We start from the raw sequence: 16,254 nt of genomic DNA, 5'->3' as shown, positions 1-16,254 counted from the left end.
GTGGCCATGGCCCGCTCTTGGTACCACTGCCTCGCATCTCAACCTTGTGGTTTCCCACAGGCCGCCATAGCATCTGAGTGTGTGCTGCTGTGTCTCCTCCTAGGCTTCAGCTGCCAGGCTTTGGCCCAAGATCTTCAAGCCTCTGGATGCCAGTTCTCCTCCAACCCAGACGAAAGCATCTTTTTCCAGGTGGGCAGCTTTGAACGCAGCCTGAGCCACATGCCCTCTGTCTACACTGAGACATAGAGTTGTACAGGTCTGGGGCAGGGGCTTCAGTTGTAAAATAACTGGATACAAAGCCATGAAGCACTCATATTCATTTATTTTTTTTATGAAAGAATGGAGACGGGAACACAAATATTTTAGATACCCCCAGTCATCCATCATTCCACTAGTTATTGTAGGAATTTCTGAGGACTATCAAAAGTCATTTTTCAACATCTTTATGGCTATTTAATTGACCTGATAATCTACTGAGAATGTGCATAGATATCTCACTAATCATTCACAAGTATCAAAAGATGACAAACTTCAGCAGCCACCATCCTTTTATTCCCTTTCATTAAATGTTCAGTCTGCTATAGACTGAAGTGTAGAAAATAATATATATATTTGCTGTGTTTTATCTGTGAAAACATACCTTTTTTAAATTCTTAAATCATTGTTTGTGTTTTTGTTTGGTTTCTCACTCAGACATAAGTGTGGAAGAAGGTGGAAAGTTTGAAAACAATCTGTAACAGTTAATACTTTATTATGTATATAAACTGTACAGTTTGTTTAAGCAATAATATGACTGTTATTTCAAGTAAAAAATTAAATGATTTTACAATTGTGTTCCGCGAGACTATTGCATGCCCTTGATTTCAGCAGGCAAAAAATGAATGTAATTGTAAATTAAGAAACATTTTTGCATTACAAGTTAAAATACACACAGAAGTATAAAGTGCTCAACATGGCAAGTGGAGTTCAAAACCAGAGGATAGGCAGAATCTGCCCTCTGCTGGACACAGCAAAGCCCTTTTAGAGAGTAAGTACACATCCCAATTTTGGCCTTAGCCAACCCCTTCATTTTTTGTAAGGTATGCTTTCTGGTGAAAAGTTGTACATATGAGATTTTTTTTCAAAAGTATTCATCTTGGGATTTCCTCGAAATGCTTGAAGCAATACATGACCACGACCAAATATCAGAGAACCTTTAAAAAAGCGCTTGTGTAAATCATGCATTTCTCCTGAAAGTATTAACCACTAGGGGCAATAAAGCAATAATTTACCATCAAATTGTGAAAAGATAAACACTCCAGAGATTGCAGAGATGACAAATTTATTAGCAATCAACTCCAGAAGACCATAAGTTTATGCATGAGTATTAATATTAGGAGTTTAACTCAAAGAGAGGGTTTGATGTTTAGTTACTCTTTAAGCATCACACACAGATAGAAAATTAAGTCCACATGACATGATAAACATTGTTCCTGGTATAAAATCACACACAGCTACTGACAAATAATAATCGTAAATTGTGACAAATAACAATTGTGTTATTTGTTCTTGCTCTTCCTCTTGAGATAGCTCTGATAATAGAAGTTGCTAAACAGTCCAATGAGGCTCAGACAGTAAGCAAACACGACCATGTTCATGGAGTCAGGAAAATCACACTCTGTGAAAAGGTTGTACCCTGTATGTGTGGTTAGCAACACAAACTGGAGCTGCAAAAAATAATAAATGCTGGTTAATAGTTCTGATTTCTGACAGTTTACCAGACTAATGCTTCCATTACACATAGAGTCACTCACCAGTTGTAATGAGGTCAGATAGCGCTTCCACCACAGGTACTTCTGCATGTGAGGTCCAAGTGCAGCCAGACCATAATAGGAGTACATCACTATGTGGACGAAGGTGTTGAGCAGGCCGATAAAGAATGCTAGGAAGGTACAGTAAAACAAGAACACATTACATTAGAAATAGGTTTGGAATGTATTATTAGGTGTTTTGTTTTTACAGATAAGACTTTTCCAGCCTTCTCACTATCAAGTCGTCAGATAAAATATGTCGTTCTCCATACTCTCACTGAAACAGTAAAGCCAATGATGCAGGTGTAAAATGGCTAAATTAGTGTTGGGCAAAGATCAAGTCTTACATTGTCCCCCAGCCACATATTTGATTCCAGCCCACCAGTTGAAGATCATGGTACCATGATGATAAACATGGAGGAAGGTCAGCTGGTTGTTCTTTTTCCTCAGAATAAAAAATATCTGATAGTAGAGAAGATGGATTGTGACATCTGGGCTTAATATAGTTGATACCAACTCTGATAAAAAAAGTGTGAATATGTTTTTTGTTTACCGTATCACTGAGTTCTATGACCTTGGAGAAAAAGAACCACCAGCATACACTAGCCATCTGTAAAGGTCATCTGGAGGTTATCAGTTAGGCTAAATACAGTAGAGACTTGTATGTTAGTTGTCTTGTTTCCTAGTTAATGTTTATGTCAACACCTTCATAGGTAATGGGGTAATTGTTGGAAGGGGTATTAAATACATATTCTTACCCTCATTGCCAGTGGGCTTGTGCTGTAATCAACAGGTTGGCAGAGGTAACTGTAGTTTGCCTGCCATGATGTGACCAGAAACTGAAAAACCCAAAACCCAGGTTAGGAATCCTAAAGAACACCTTTTTCGCTACAGAAAACAAAGGTGCAACAGGAACAATGGGTGCAATGATGCTGACATACCTCATGGAACATGTAGGCAGATAGGCATACCATTGTGAAGTTGTACACTATGAGCACAAGCTTGAGGTCAACAGGTTCTCTGTGTTTCAACACTCGCGGCCCCATCCAAATCACACCAAGATAACAAAGGAAGACAACAAGTATAGGGATAGGGGAGTACACAAGCAGCCATGGATCTGTCCTCTTGTCTAGAACACAAACATAAAAACAAATTTCTCCAAATTCACTTGACTAAATGCTGAATTATTGAGTGGTGGTAAATTGTTTAGTCATATGGTTGGATCTTTTAAATTGATTACATAATTTAGAAAGCTTCATGGTAAATAAGTCATTGTGGTAGAACGGGATGCATTTTATCAAGTGGGCTAACAAATTCATATACCTCCATTCTCCAGAATCCACTGGTGAATTGAATACATTTTTTGCCATACTGAGGCCATTTGGGTCTGTAAACGAAAATGTTAGCTTGTCATTAAATCCCTGTAGACGGCCGATGCTCTCTGGATTTGGACAGCAAGCACGGTACGTAGCCTATGCAATTCCGTAGCCTACAATTGTTTGACAAATTAACATTCCGGCAACGAAATGTCGCATACTGGCTTGATTCGACAGCGATGGATTTCCACAACTTCAAAAACAAAACCCTTTTTACGACGCTTTTTAACTAATACAATTATGGTCCGAAACTAACAACACTCACCCCTAACTTTCCTTTCAAGGAAGTGGGTTTACTATAGGTTCACTGACTCACATGAACACAAATAATTGAAGGCGTACTCCGATTGGTTCGCAAAACAAACTGCTTACATCACAGACCTTGATGCTTGTCACCTTGGACTCGTGGTTGTAGTCCAGGCATTTCCCCTAAAAAAGTGGGTCAACGTCTAACAAATGGCAACATAAACAAACGCAACATGTCCTCAACATGTTCCGAATGAAAAAAGTCCTTGGGAATTGAAAATAAAGGGAACGTTGTGAAAATCGCCTACGATCTTATCAAAAACGCAATTTTAACCATGTCTGTGGCCGTTCTAGCCTACGTTGTTGTGCACATAGACATAACACTGTTCTTTATTATGTCTATGGTTGTGCATGTTAGATTTGAACATGCTGTGTTTTTTTCTTGAAGCCTGGAGCCTCTAACCCGGATATTAGAGTGTATTATGATCACATCGATTCTCACCTTAAGCACAGCAGTGGAGAAAAAACTTTTAGAGGAATAGATCAGAATCAGAATCAGAATCAGAATGGGTTTTTATTCGCCATGAAAGTTTGCACAGACAAGGAATTTACTTTGGTAGGAGAGCCTACCTAGGCAGCCAATTTCGGCGCCAACTAGAAAGTTACAGCATAACATGAGGAGAGAGGAGGAGAGAAAAAGGCAACACCCAGACAATGCTCCTAGAGGAGTACAGTGTGGGAACAGACAAAAACCTCAGCACATAAGCACAACAACATTTACAAAAACACGATACTTGCAACGGGGGGTGGGGGGGGGGGGGGGTAGACAAGCAGCATCTGGACCTGCAGCCATGGTAGGCGCTGGACACAGATCCGCCAGCCACCCTGGGGAAACAAGCAGGCGAAGGCGTTGGATGGGGGTGGGGGGGTGGTGATATCTGTAGTAGGTGAAAGTTAATGTGTGAGTAAGTCTGGGTTGGCGCCCTCGACCTAGGCCACAATCAGTCCGATTCTCCCTATGTGTTGGCCAGGAGACATCCTTGGTCATGACCCGGGAAGAGACCAAACCACAGATGTCGATGGGGGGGGGGGAAGATGATCAACTACTGATCAAACGTTAAGTTGCTTTACAAAGTTGCAGTGTTATGACAGATGTATTACATGCCAATGCTCTGTAGCCTATAATATTAAAACAGGCCTTCACATATTTGAATAAGATGGTAGGGTAGGCTTGGTGGATGTTTTGATCAAGAACACTTGTTACAGTAATGGTTAGGTTTATTGGAGAAGTTCTGTGGGTTTTTAGAAAAGGGTAGGAAATATAGGGTATTAATTGGTTGAATTACATTTTAATTGTATCAATAAAACAATCACATTTGGTATAAAATTTATTTTTACAAATGGTTTGTAATGTTAATTACATCTGTTAAATCCTATAAAAAGTCAATTATTTTATATTCAAGATGTAACATAATACAATGCAATGTGTAACTAAAGTATACACCTGTATGCTAAAATACATAAAATGTGTTCAAATCAGACGCTTTGCAGTCCTGACAACTCATTAACAGTTATGTTGGTTTAAAACAAAATGAGAATGAGCCAGTACTGCAAGGAGTATGAGCAGCTTGTAATGTGTGTGTGCGCTTGAGAGTAAGTTAAGCAGCTTGTCATGATTCTTGTTTCGCTGTCCTGAAGAACACTGTCCAACCTTTCGAGTTTTGATGTCTTCACATTGGAGGTTTTCCTCTTCTTCCCATCCTGATTTACACAGCCACTGACAAGGGATTTAGCAGTAAATATCAGACTGCCACAGTACAACTTTCAGTCAATGTACAATAGGGATAATCTGGAACTGGAAAATAGTGATTGCTCACCTTCTCAATTTGTCACTCTTTAACCTCCATAGCATCATAGAGCTTCATAATCTAAATTACACAGGATATCTTTAGTATCAAGGAATCTTATTTAAAACATTTTTTAAGTGTGTACAAACTGGGTACTCATAGGCACACCTTCTTGACTGCCGTGGACACAGCAGCCTCTTGCAGGGCCAGTCTGGTAATCCAACGTGTGGTATCAGACATTGCCTCCTTTCCTTCTCCATCCTTCTCCAAACACACATTGTACACTATATATGTCTGGTGGATGTGGGAGAATATATGGACCACCTGCCGACAGAAAAGGCCATTACTACCAGCAACTGAAACTGACACCCCCACCCTGCTTAGGAACAGTCTCTCCTGCACATACCTCTCCCACATACTGCAGATGTTCTTTGTTCAGATGGATTCCAAGCATCCTTCCCATTTCGGCACACAGTGCCCCCTTCTGTTTCATTTGAGAGTTTTTCCCCCCATCCAGGAGCAGGCTGGGGAACTCCCACATCCCAGCCAACAAGCCTAGCAACATGTACAGTCTTTCTTAACTTAATGTGTATGAAAAGCATGGTAAAACAAGCAACTAGTGAAGGGGATCACTGACATGCTTTGAAGCACATAACCACAGAAGGAAAAATATGTTGCTGCAGCAAGAATACCTTTGCTTGGCCTCTGAGTTAGCAAGTAATGGTTATTTCTATCCTCTCCTGGCCGTGCAACCACACAGGTAAGGGTGTTCTCCACTCGCGGAGCCTTCTTCACTGGCTTTTTGGGGAAGTTCCGAACTCCCAGCTCATCATCCCAGGGTTCCGAGGGGCACAGGTTACATGTTCCTGACGTCACTGGAAGGAAGTCCAAGTCATGATCTCATTGTGCAAAGCACATCAATTATCTTAGTGGACACACAGAGTAAACAAGCTAGCTCAGCTTTACAAATCTAGCCTGAAAGAACATAAACTTACTGCAGTCTTCTATGTCGTTCAGCAATGTAGGTACCATGTTGAAATTCCCCAAGAGCCTCTTTGAGTTCTCTTCCTGTTTGACGTGAACCTTACAAACACAATGAAGCATACAAACATAAAGCAAAACAAAACACAATAGCCACAAGATTTCTCTCTCTCTCTCTCTGAGTTCAGAGTTCATAACCTACACACACTTCCTTTACAGGACTGTCTCTTCACTTTCATAAATTAATTGTTGATCTGTGTCTCAGGGGTGATAGGAAGCGGAATTATTTGTTGTAATGAACCAATGAAACGTGAAAATAGCAGACAACAACCTCTGTTGTACACCCAAAAAAATATTGAGCTAGTTTTCAGACATGAAACCAGGGCTGGTTTTGAGCACTCGTTGGCCTGGAAATTGTTGCTGGACCTGTCACACTGCCTATGCCTACAATGAAAGCTGACATGGTACATAAACATGCCATAGGCTATAGTTAGGCAACTTGTTTCTCCAACATCCATCGCATCCCAACATAAAGACACCCCATGTCTTTTTTGCCGTAGTCTTTGTAAAATACTTCAAATTGTCTTCGCCGGTTTGTGATGTAAGATTTTGATGTCTCTTGAGTGTATGCCAGCTCGTATATCTCGCTCTTTGTTAATAGACACAGTTTACTGTTTAGAAACAACTTACTAATATGTTGGCTCAATCATAGTCAACACAATCAGGGTGTTTCTTAAAATAAAAACATATTTTGAAAATTGATCAGATAGTTTTTTTATCGGGGTAAACACATGGTTGCCCGTTTATTACCAGCGTAGTGAAGTAAGGTCTTAAGTGATAAGTTATAGCCTACAACTAACGCAGTAAAATCGTAATAACATGTTTTTTATCATCCTGCAGCCAAATTTGCAAGCGGCTCGTGGAAATTGTACCAGCTGCCGAAACGATCGCTGCTGAGTGCAAGACAATTGTGGCACTTCACGGCCTGTGTGGCCGGTCCAATTTGATAACACGGGCGCCGAAAGGGAAAAAAAACACGCTTCCAGGCGCTTCGCAGTTACATAATCATTTGCATGAATTTACCAGAGCATTGGCAATTTGTTTAAAATACGAGACATTTACTTTATTACGTGTATAAGTGACTAGAATGGATGATGTGGAGGTTGAACAAGTACTTCAGAGATGACTTCACAGGCACTGTACATCTATCTATAATTCCAGAAATCTGGGTGTCACCGACATCATCACAGGCACTGTGCACTACTACTATAAAATCGAGTTTTTTTTATTTTACTGGGCAACAGTGTTACAGAACTGAGCTTCACCTTGAGGTAGGAGTGGCAGTGAAACTGTATGGGACACTGGTCACAAAGAGGTCCTTTAGGCGTGCACACCCGTGCTCCCAACTCCATCATAGACTGGTTAAAATCTCCCGGTCTCTCAGGGTCCACAAGTGTATTGGCTATAGTCCTAGAAATGGCACAATGTCATGGCAATTAATTGGAAACTACCATATACTGTCAATACAACAAATGCTGAATTAAAGACTTGAAGTGTTGAAGATGATTTCCAATTGGACAGCTATTTTTCCACTTACAGTAAGCATGACATATATACAGTCAGGAAAATAAGTATTTGAACACCCTGCTATTTTGCAAGTTCTCCCACTTAGAAATCATGGAGGGGTCTGAAATTGTCATCGTAGGTGCATGTCCACTGTGAGAGACATAATAAAAATAAAAAAAAATCCAGAAATCACAATGTATGATTTTTGTAACTATTTATTTGTATGATACAGCTGCAAATAAGTATTTGAACACCTGAGAAAGTCAATGTTAATATTTGGTACAGTAGCCTTTGTTTGCAATTACAGAGGTCAAACGTTTCCTGTAGTTTTTTTACCAGGTTTGCACACACTGCAGGAGGGATTTTGGCCCACTCCTCCTCACAGATCTTCTCTAGATCAGTCAGGTTTCCGGCCTGTCGCTGAGAAACACGGAGTTTGAGCTCCCTCCAAAGATTCTCTATTGGGTTTAGGTCTGGAGACTGGCTAGGCCATGCCAGAACCTTGATATGCTTCTTACGGAGCCACTCCTTGGTTATCCTGGCTGTGTGCTTCGGGTCATTGTCATGTTGGAAGACCCAGCCTCGACCCATCTTTAATGCTCTAACTGAGGGAAGGAGGTTGTTCCCCAAAATCTCGCAATACATGGCCCCGGTCATCCTCTCCTTAATACAGTGCAGTCGCCCTGTCCCATGTGCAGAAAAACACCCACAAAGCATGATGCTACCACCCCCATGCTTCACAGTAGAGATGGTGTTCTTGGGATGGTACTCATCATTCTTCTTCCTCCAAACACGTTTAGTGGAATTATGACCCCAAAGTTCTATTTTGGTCTCATCTGACCACATGACTTTCTCCCATGACTCCTCTGGATCATCCAAATGGTCATTGGCAAACTTAAGACGTGCCTGGACATGTGCTGGTTTAAGCAGGGGAACCTTCCGTGCCATGCATGATTTCAAACCATGACGTCTCAGTGTATTACCAACAGTAACCTTGGAAACTGTGGTCCCAGCTCTTTTCAGGTCATTGACCAGCTCCTCCCGTGTAGTTCTGGGCTGATTTCTAACCTTCCTTAGGATCATTGAAACCCCACGAGGTGAGATCTTGCATGGAGCCCCAGTCCGAGGGAGATTGACAGTCATGTTTAGCTTCTTCCATTTTCTAATGATTGCTCCAACAGTGGACCTTTTCTCACCAAGCTGCTTGGCAATTTCCCCGTAGCCCTTTCCAGGCTTGTGGAGGTGTACAATTTTGTCTCTAGTGTCTTTGGACAGCTCTTTGGTCTTGGCCATTTTAGTAGTTGGATTCTTACTGATCGTATGGGGTGGACAGGTGGCTTTATGCAGCTAAAAGCTCAAACAGGTGCATCTAATTTAGGATAATAAATGTAGTGGAGGTGGACATTTTAAAGGCAGACTAACAGGTCTTTGAGGGTCAGAATTCTAGCTGATAGACAGGTGTTCAAATACTTATTTGCAGCTGTATCATACAAATAAATAGTTAAAAAATCATACATTCTGTTTTTTGTTTTTTTTTGATTATGTCTCTCACAGTGGACATGCATCTACGATGACAATTTCAGACCCCTCCATGATTTCTAAGTGGAAGAACTTGCAAAATAGCAGGGTGTTCAAATACTTATTTTCCTGACACATAGACATAGACATAGAGAGATAGATAGAGAGAGAGAGATAGAGAGATAGAGAGAGAGATAGAGAGAGAGATAGAGAGAGAGAACTATCACCATAGTGCTTCTTGCACAGCTGTGCTTGTCGTGTAAGCCCCAATGGCTCGTACCCGACACAGTACACGAATCACATTCCCATCAACGACTCCAGTCACCTGGGCAACAGAAATCAGTAACTTTGAGTTACATCTCAAGTTGACAGATTTAGAGACAATCAAGGTAGGATCTGCTATTAAGTTCTCTGGGAAACCCGTGTGTGAGAGAGTTGAATTGATGCATTTGTGATTTTATTTGTATTTTTTTACCTGGCCCAGTGCAATGGAGCCGACAGCCCCAGCAGTGTAGCGTCCTACTCCCGGCAGTAGCTTCTGTAAAGTCTCCACAGTCTTTGGCATCTCTCCACTCAACTGTGACACTACCTACATGGCAGCACAACATACAACACAGCACAAAAAGCAAATCACACACCATGTGGAAGGACCAAATAAACAGTGAAATATTTTGTATTTACTGTATCAGCCATGCAACCTACAGTAAGCAACAATTATTCTTCAGTTTTACATTATATGGACAGACCTTCTGAGCACCTTCATGAAGTCTCTTTCCACGGGAATAGTACCCAAGTCCTGCCCACATCTGATTCACTTCCTATACACAGAAATAGAACAATAAATTGAAGTGGTCAAAATGTATTAACAGTGCAATCCATGGGTATTTGGTATTATTGTTTTTGTTTAGCTTCACAAAAAACATTCTTAAAATCCAAAGTAACAGCTTTATATGAATGTATATATATATATATATATATGGATGAAAAAGGATGTAATTCCTACATGGTTCATGGATTTAAATATCCTACAATTACACCAACAGTTTGTGCTTCAACCTTATAGTCTTATTTTATCTAAAATCCAGTGTACTGGAAACCAACACAACTGCAGGTACACTGTTTCCCCAATTAAGTGTGCACAGCACTTTTCTGTAATCACCTCCAGAGAAGCAGCTGCAAGATCCTGCACTGTGGGCCACCTCTGTAGACAAGACGTGAGATGGTCAATAATCGTAATCTATTTAAATACATTACATTTACATTTAGTCATTTAGCAGACGCTCTTATCCAGAGAGACTTACAGTAGGTACAGGGACATTCCCCCCGAGGCAAGTAGGGTGAAGTGCCTTGCCCAAGGACACAACGTCATTATGCACAGCCAGGAATCGAACCGGCGACCTTCTGATTACTAGCCCAATTCTCTAACCGCTCAGCCACCTGACACCAAACATTTCAACTAATATTTTGGTCTGAATAAAACAAAGTTAATTAAATAAGAATACCCATAGCCTCATAATCCCAGAAGAAGAAATTAAGGACAATATTGGACTCCCTTGTGGCCCCTCTAAATATAGAATCTTAATAATTATAAACATATTTTGCATGTTAATTCCTGCAATGCACTGACTAACTGGCCCCTCTACAGTACAACTGGCCACAGCAAGGCATCCTCGGTTGAAATAGTCTAGATCCTCCCCTGGTTTGGGTTTGTCAGAAAAAAAAAAACATTTTAATTAACTAACAACAACTGCATGACTATTCCTGAGGTTGGTCACATTTGTGAGATCATTAGAAAGCCCGGAACGATTTACAAAAACGTAAATACCACTAGTACGGTTGCAAAGCTACTTAACCCAAACCAAAGTCAGGGACAGGGAACATACCTTCATCCACTTATTGTAGTAGTCAATCACAGTGGCAACTTGGGTCTGCTGCAACATGATTTCTGACACCCAAACTGGACAAAATATATGCAGATTTAAAAGACAACTCATACGTCAGCATTTAGGCTAAAGGTGGTAGAAATTACATATTACCTGAGTATGTTCTTGTGTTAATGTCTTTTTCCTTACATGCCTATACAGGTGAAATAAAACCAATTAAATTAGATAGGCTGCATATTGTACTAGTACTACCAACCTTTAAATGGGATTATAAATTCTCAGCCTGCATTCATCTCTCATGTGAGCTTTATTTTATTAGTTATTACAGTAGCCTGTGCCTGTCAAAGGGTTAGCTAGTTTGAGGCAACGTTCGGGTTTCTATTTACCACTGTTCTCCAGGGCAGCTCCCTCTTATTCTGGTCATACCAGTCCAATAGATGTGTCCTGAAGAGCCCAATCTCACCTTGATCATGGAAATGGTGGCACGTGGAGGATGAAGTGGCCTCTGAAAACTCTAATTAAGGCATTAATGTAGAGATGCTCCGATCAGGTTTTTTGGTGCCGATCACCGATTACTGAAATCAGTATCTGCCGATCCGATAATACCGATCACGGATCACGGAGTCGATTTGAAGCATTCCATTTATTGTGTAGCATTATTTATTAAATTAATTATTCTTAACAACATTTGTATTGTATTTTAAGTATTTAAATTACGGGACGAGAGAGTATCATGAATTGACAACCATCCGTTCTATTGCAGGGAACGTACAACATTCCAGTGTAGAAGCTCTCTCGCTGACTATAAAATGTGTAAATAATAATAAATATTAAAATAATAATAAAAATATACATCTTTAAATAAAAATCACAACAATAGAATCACATGTGCAACATTCCACTCTCTAGAGGCTCTCAAGAGAACTTGGAGCTTATACAGTAGCTTTCCTGTGAAAAAATAATACAAACTTAACTGCAACATAAACAGGCTATAGCCAAATGTCCAATATGTTTCAAGTCAGTCAGTTTCAAGTCAATTTGTCTGCATTTAGGAGGAGATAAGACAGAATAAAGATAAAAGGTGCACAGGAAGTCAGCAATTAAACAAAAAAACAAAACATGTATATATCTGTATAGTGTCTCACTCACTCACTCTCACATCCTTTACTCACTCTCTCACTTCACTCACGCACTCACTCACTCGGAGAGGGGGCATACTAGAGTATTCAAACATTACTTCTGATTAAGCAGCATCACTGGAAGATTTGCCTTGATAAATATAAGCATATCAGCATTTGTTTTCGTTCGAATGCGGGTCTCACAGAGTAACGTCGCACATGTGCGATTCTGAAAATTCCAACTGACTATTTTCCGATAGGCAAAAACTATGACTAACGCTATAGTATGGCTTCAACATGTACAATTAGAGGCTAACAAGTAACACTAGCAGGTAGTAGCATTGCTACGAGTATTATGCTAGATTGCTAGGTAACGGAAGCTAACTAAAGCTAGCTAGCTTCCGTTTTGGAAAACAAACTCTGGTGGAAGCGTCGGAAATATTTAGAACTCACGCATCTAAAGGTTAAAGAATCATTTCTTACCATTGGTGGCCTGAAATGCCTATCTAATGTTTTATTGACACGTCTTTGATAGTAGTTCTCCAGATGTTATGTCATCTGATCGGCCATGTTTGATCGGCCGTTTTGAGAACGCCGATTCTCAAAGCCATATATATATATGGCTTTGAGAATATATATATATATATACACTAGCCTACTGATCTCCAGTCAGCAACATAACACACAAAGTTCAGAAAAACTAAGGAGAACATACCGCCTGTTTGTAGCCTACCTCATAGAAAATATTGAGGTAAATCAAAGCTAAACTAGAAACGTACGCTTTAGTTGCAGTTTCTTAACTAAAACTAGCTAGCTACCGTTTAGGAAAAATAACTTGCGCTGTGGAGATAGTCGGAAATATTTAGAACTCACGCATCTAAAGGTTAAATCTTAGAAGAAAAAGAAAAACTGTCTGAACATTTCTGATCCAGTCAGTAACCTAACAGAAACAGTATGGCACAGTCAGCCATAGTGATCCTACTGTAGCCTATGTGTAGGCTATCACCGAGGGGCATCATATCTTTCGTGATGAACGCTGTAACTGCTTGAGTAATTTAATAGTACATTAATATGGAGTTAGGCTTTGAAACATTTCGATCAGTGATCCTGTCGGGTGTTATTTGGCTTATTTGACACACTGGTGTTCAGCATTTTAGCTATGCATCGTACATGGCTTTGTGGTGATTTTTTTTAGGGCCGAATTAGATTGATAGTGCTGCCCCGTGAGGTAGCAACGTTAGCCAGGCAGGTTTTGCACAATACTTGACACTGCGCAGAATCTTTTTTTAAAGCGAAATCGGCAAAATTGTCTGTAGTGTCAGGTTCTATCGAGCCTGAGGCCATCGTACAGGTCAAGGTAAAGTGCAAAGTTGATCCTTCGTCTGCAAACTGCGTTACTCTCGCGTGTCACGTGACCAAAGTAAAATCGCAGCCTTCGCGATTCCAAAATCTTGTTGTCACATCCCGATATTATCGCAAATGCAATTAATCGTTCAGCCCTAGTATACGTTAATAAATAAATAAATGTTACAATACAAGTCAACTATTGATTGACAATTGTGCATTAATTCATACATTTATTTCTGGATAAATGCATGGATTTTGACATTTATTTATTTGTTCTTTCATTTCTAAATATGGCAGGTTTGGTCCTCCATGAACACACAGCTGGCATGCTTACGGAAACCAGTTGGGGGATATCACCGGTCAAACTGTAGTGGCAGTGTTAAATCCACCTATTGCAGGGCTCTCAAGTCTCACCCTTTCGCCGAGAATCACGCATTTCAACAATTTCACTCACGCAACACCTTACAGTGCTCCAGACTGCGACCAAATGGTCGCATTTTGCGACCAGTTTTTGAGACAGTAGGTGCGTTCGACATGGACTGCGGCTGCATGAAACGACCGGCGAGAGTAGCCGCTTGCAGTCGGGGAGGAGTTGAAAACGGCTCTGTAAAGTCGGACATTCCAGCTTCTCGTGGTATGCCGTGTTGACGTCAGTCATGGCCAATCAAGCGCTGTTTGCTTACTTTACTTTATTTATAATTAAACTTAGTCTTTCCGTTAGTGAAGAGGCGGACTAAAACCCTTTCTTCAACACATTTTTAATTCAATTAAACTGTTTGGTCCGGATTTGAGCGTTGGCGAAACTGAAGGTGTAACAATTAATTCATTTATGTATCATTATGCAAAATATTGAATGAATGAAAAAACTAAGGACTACCAGCATCAAATGATAAACAATAATAATTGTTATTTTTTTATTATTATTTTAGGTGCTTGAGCACCCCTAAAAAGGGTCTAAAATCGTCCTTCTAGGAGGACTGATTGATAAGTGCATCATACATTTAAGGCATAGCTAAGACCTGCATACAGTACGTAATGTCACATTAGATAATGTATTTAAACTCAAGCTTGTGTGGTGCGTCGCTGTATATCAGTTGTAAAAATGACCCATCTGCAACCGACGTAAGCACACCCCACAATTTCCCCAGAAATTGTACCCTCTCTAGTTACATTAATAATTGCATTGCAGGTCAGTTTTCTGCTTGAGCTCCTAAAATTTTCAGTCAGGGGCTACGGTGCTCTAGCCTGGCTCTGCCCTCCTACGTACTTCCGCTCAATTTTATTTTTGCTTCTGTACATAGGTCTGGCCATGATGTACGTAAGTCAGATTTTTCAGGTTGATTTTCTACCGGTGAATCAGCGAACAGAGGGAGTGGCTGAGAACGATGACATTGATGTTGTGCGCTAGTTTGTGTTGTGGTTCCGTAATGGCGGCGGAGAAAGATGCGAGCAAAACCATTCGGTCCGTTGTGGCAACGCTGCCGAATATCCAACAGCTAAAGCCGGAGCAAGAACAAGTTTTGCTGAGTTTTGTTGGTGGCCATGATGTTGTGGCCTTCCTCCCCAGGGGGTTCGGGAAAAGTTAGATTTTCCAGCTACGGCAGCTAGCTCTGTTACAGTAGTGGTGAAGGAATTGGCTAAGGCGAACGCTAGCGATTGGTTATGGCAGATCAGACTGGCTCTGGGCAGATCCAATAGTTTTAAACTTCAAGAGAGTACCCGCCTACAAGGAAGTCAACGCTTGTCAATGGAGCGAGGCCAGACTCCCTGTACAAATGCAATGTAAGAGTCTGGTTAGGACCCGGTTAACGGTGCTTCTAGTAAAAAAAGTTAGTCTGGAGCCCTGCCTTACAAGTATTTCTCACGCTGAGAATTAAGGGATAAAGGTCCCGCGCTACATACAATTAGTGGACGAGGTGCAGGCATACTGTCGAATTGAAAGCTGTCTCGAGTTAGGCTATACAGAGTTATGACACCAACCAGCCAATCAGAAACACCAGCAGCAGCAGGTTTCCATTTAATACCTAAACTTTGACAGGTAGGCCTATGTAATGTCACGCCAAACTTCTGATAAAATTTGAGAGCCCTGTATTGCATGATGATTCTAGATTCATCTTCACTCTGTCTCTCTACACATGACTTCAAGACCAAACTGAAAAACATAAGTTCTCTGATAAGCCTACCTTCTTTCACGTTTGCTGGTTTCGACCTCTTTCGTAGTGATTTTGATGATTCCATAATGTGAAGTGCAACACTCTCAGTTTTTTGTACTTCTGAACGTAGCCTCCTCATGACTGCAAATACTCGGTTATTCTTTGGAAGGCTACAGCAAAAACAAACTCGTTTGATGTCCGTGACAGCAAATGGCTAGCATTGAACATCCGGCACTTTTGTTTTATACATCACTAACTAAGTCAGTCAATTTGTCCCAAACTCTGCCGTTTTATTTGGTTTATTTTCATCCCCAGCATGCACATTGTTCCCGCCACACATTGACAGAGAGTGCGTTCTTCTTCGTCTGTCGGTTTAATGACAAATTGCAACCAACGTTTATGAGGTGCATCACCGCCACCTACTGCCGG

At 40.7% G+C, this 16,254-nt stretch overlaps 3 protein-coding genes across 3 annotated transcripts in view; 1 reads left to right on the top strand and 2 right to left on the bottom strand.

Moving 5' to 3' along the window:
- The window catches only part of LOC136936565 (zinc finger protein GLIS1), a 54,395-nt gene extending 53,723 nt beyond the window's left edge, over positions 1 to 672 (top strand). The window contains exon 11 of the mRNA XM_067230180.1: positions 104 to 672. Coding sequence (XP_067086281.1) covers positions 104 to 246 — 143 coding nt within the window. The 3' untranslated portion in view covers positions 247 to 672. The remainder of the gene's footprint in view (positions 1 to 103) is intronic.
- A 60-nt stretch (positions 673 to 732) lies between these two features.
- elovl8b (ELOVL fatty acid elongase 8b) lies at positions 733 to 3,487 on the bottom strand. Its single transcript, XM_067230364.1, has 7 exons — positions 3,114 to 3,487; positions 2,732 to 2,919; positions 2,549 to 2,629; positions 2,344 to 2,400; positions 2,138 to 2,252; positions 1,794 to 1,921; positions 733 to 1,706 (listed from the first exon to the last, which is right to left on the bottom strand). Exons 1-7 carry the CDS (start codon positions 3,169 to 3,171, stop codon positions 1,539 to 1,541), a joined length of 795 nt encoding a protein of 264 aa, XP_067086465.1. The 5' UTR covers positions 3,172 to 3,487; the 3' UTR covers positions 733 to 1,538.
- A 1,502-nt stretch (positions 3,488 to 4,989) lies between these two features.
- Positions 4,990 to 16,034, bottom strand: mutyh (mutY DNA glycosylase). Its single transcript, XM_067230450.1, has 15 exons — positions 15,856 to 16,034; positions 11,594 to 11,721; positions 11,361 to 11,400; positions 11,208 to 11,281; positions 10,484 to 10,525; positions 10,071 to 10,142; positions 9,800 to 9,913; positions 9,552 to 9,649; positions 7,566 to 7,710; positions 6,255 to 6,342; positions 5,952 to 6,134; positions 5,666 to 5,814; positions 5,428 to 5,583; positions 5,290 to 5,340; positions 4,990 to 5,189 (listed from the first exon to the last, which is right to left on the bottom strand). The coding sequence occupies exons 1-14, from the start codon at positions 15,962 to 15,964 to the stop codon at positions 5,302 to 5,304; spliced, it is 1,437 nt and encodes a 478-aa protein (XP_067086551.1). The 5' UTR covers positions 15,965 to 16,034; the 3' UTR covers positions 4,990 to 5,189; positions 5,290 to 5,301.
- Between the last annotated feature and the right edge of the window lie 220 nt (positions 16,035 to 16,254).

The sequence above is a fragment of the Osmerus mordax genome, chromosome 27, assembly GCF_038355195.1.
Source record: "Osmerus mordax isolate fOsmMor3 chromosome 27, fOsmMor3.pri, whole genome shotgun sequence".
In the NCBI taxonomy this organism is placed as follows: Eukaryota; Metazoa; Chordata; class Actinopteri; order Osmeriformes; family Osmeridae; genus Osmerus; species Osmerus mordax.
Note: the sequence above shows the minus strand (reverse complement) of the source record. Positions and strands in the feature narration are given on the sequence as shown.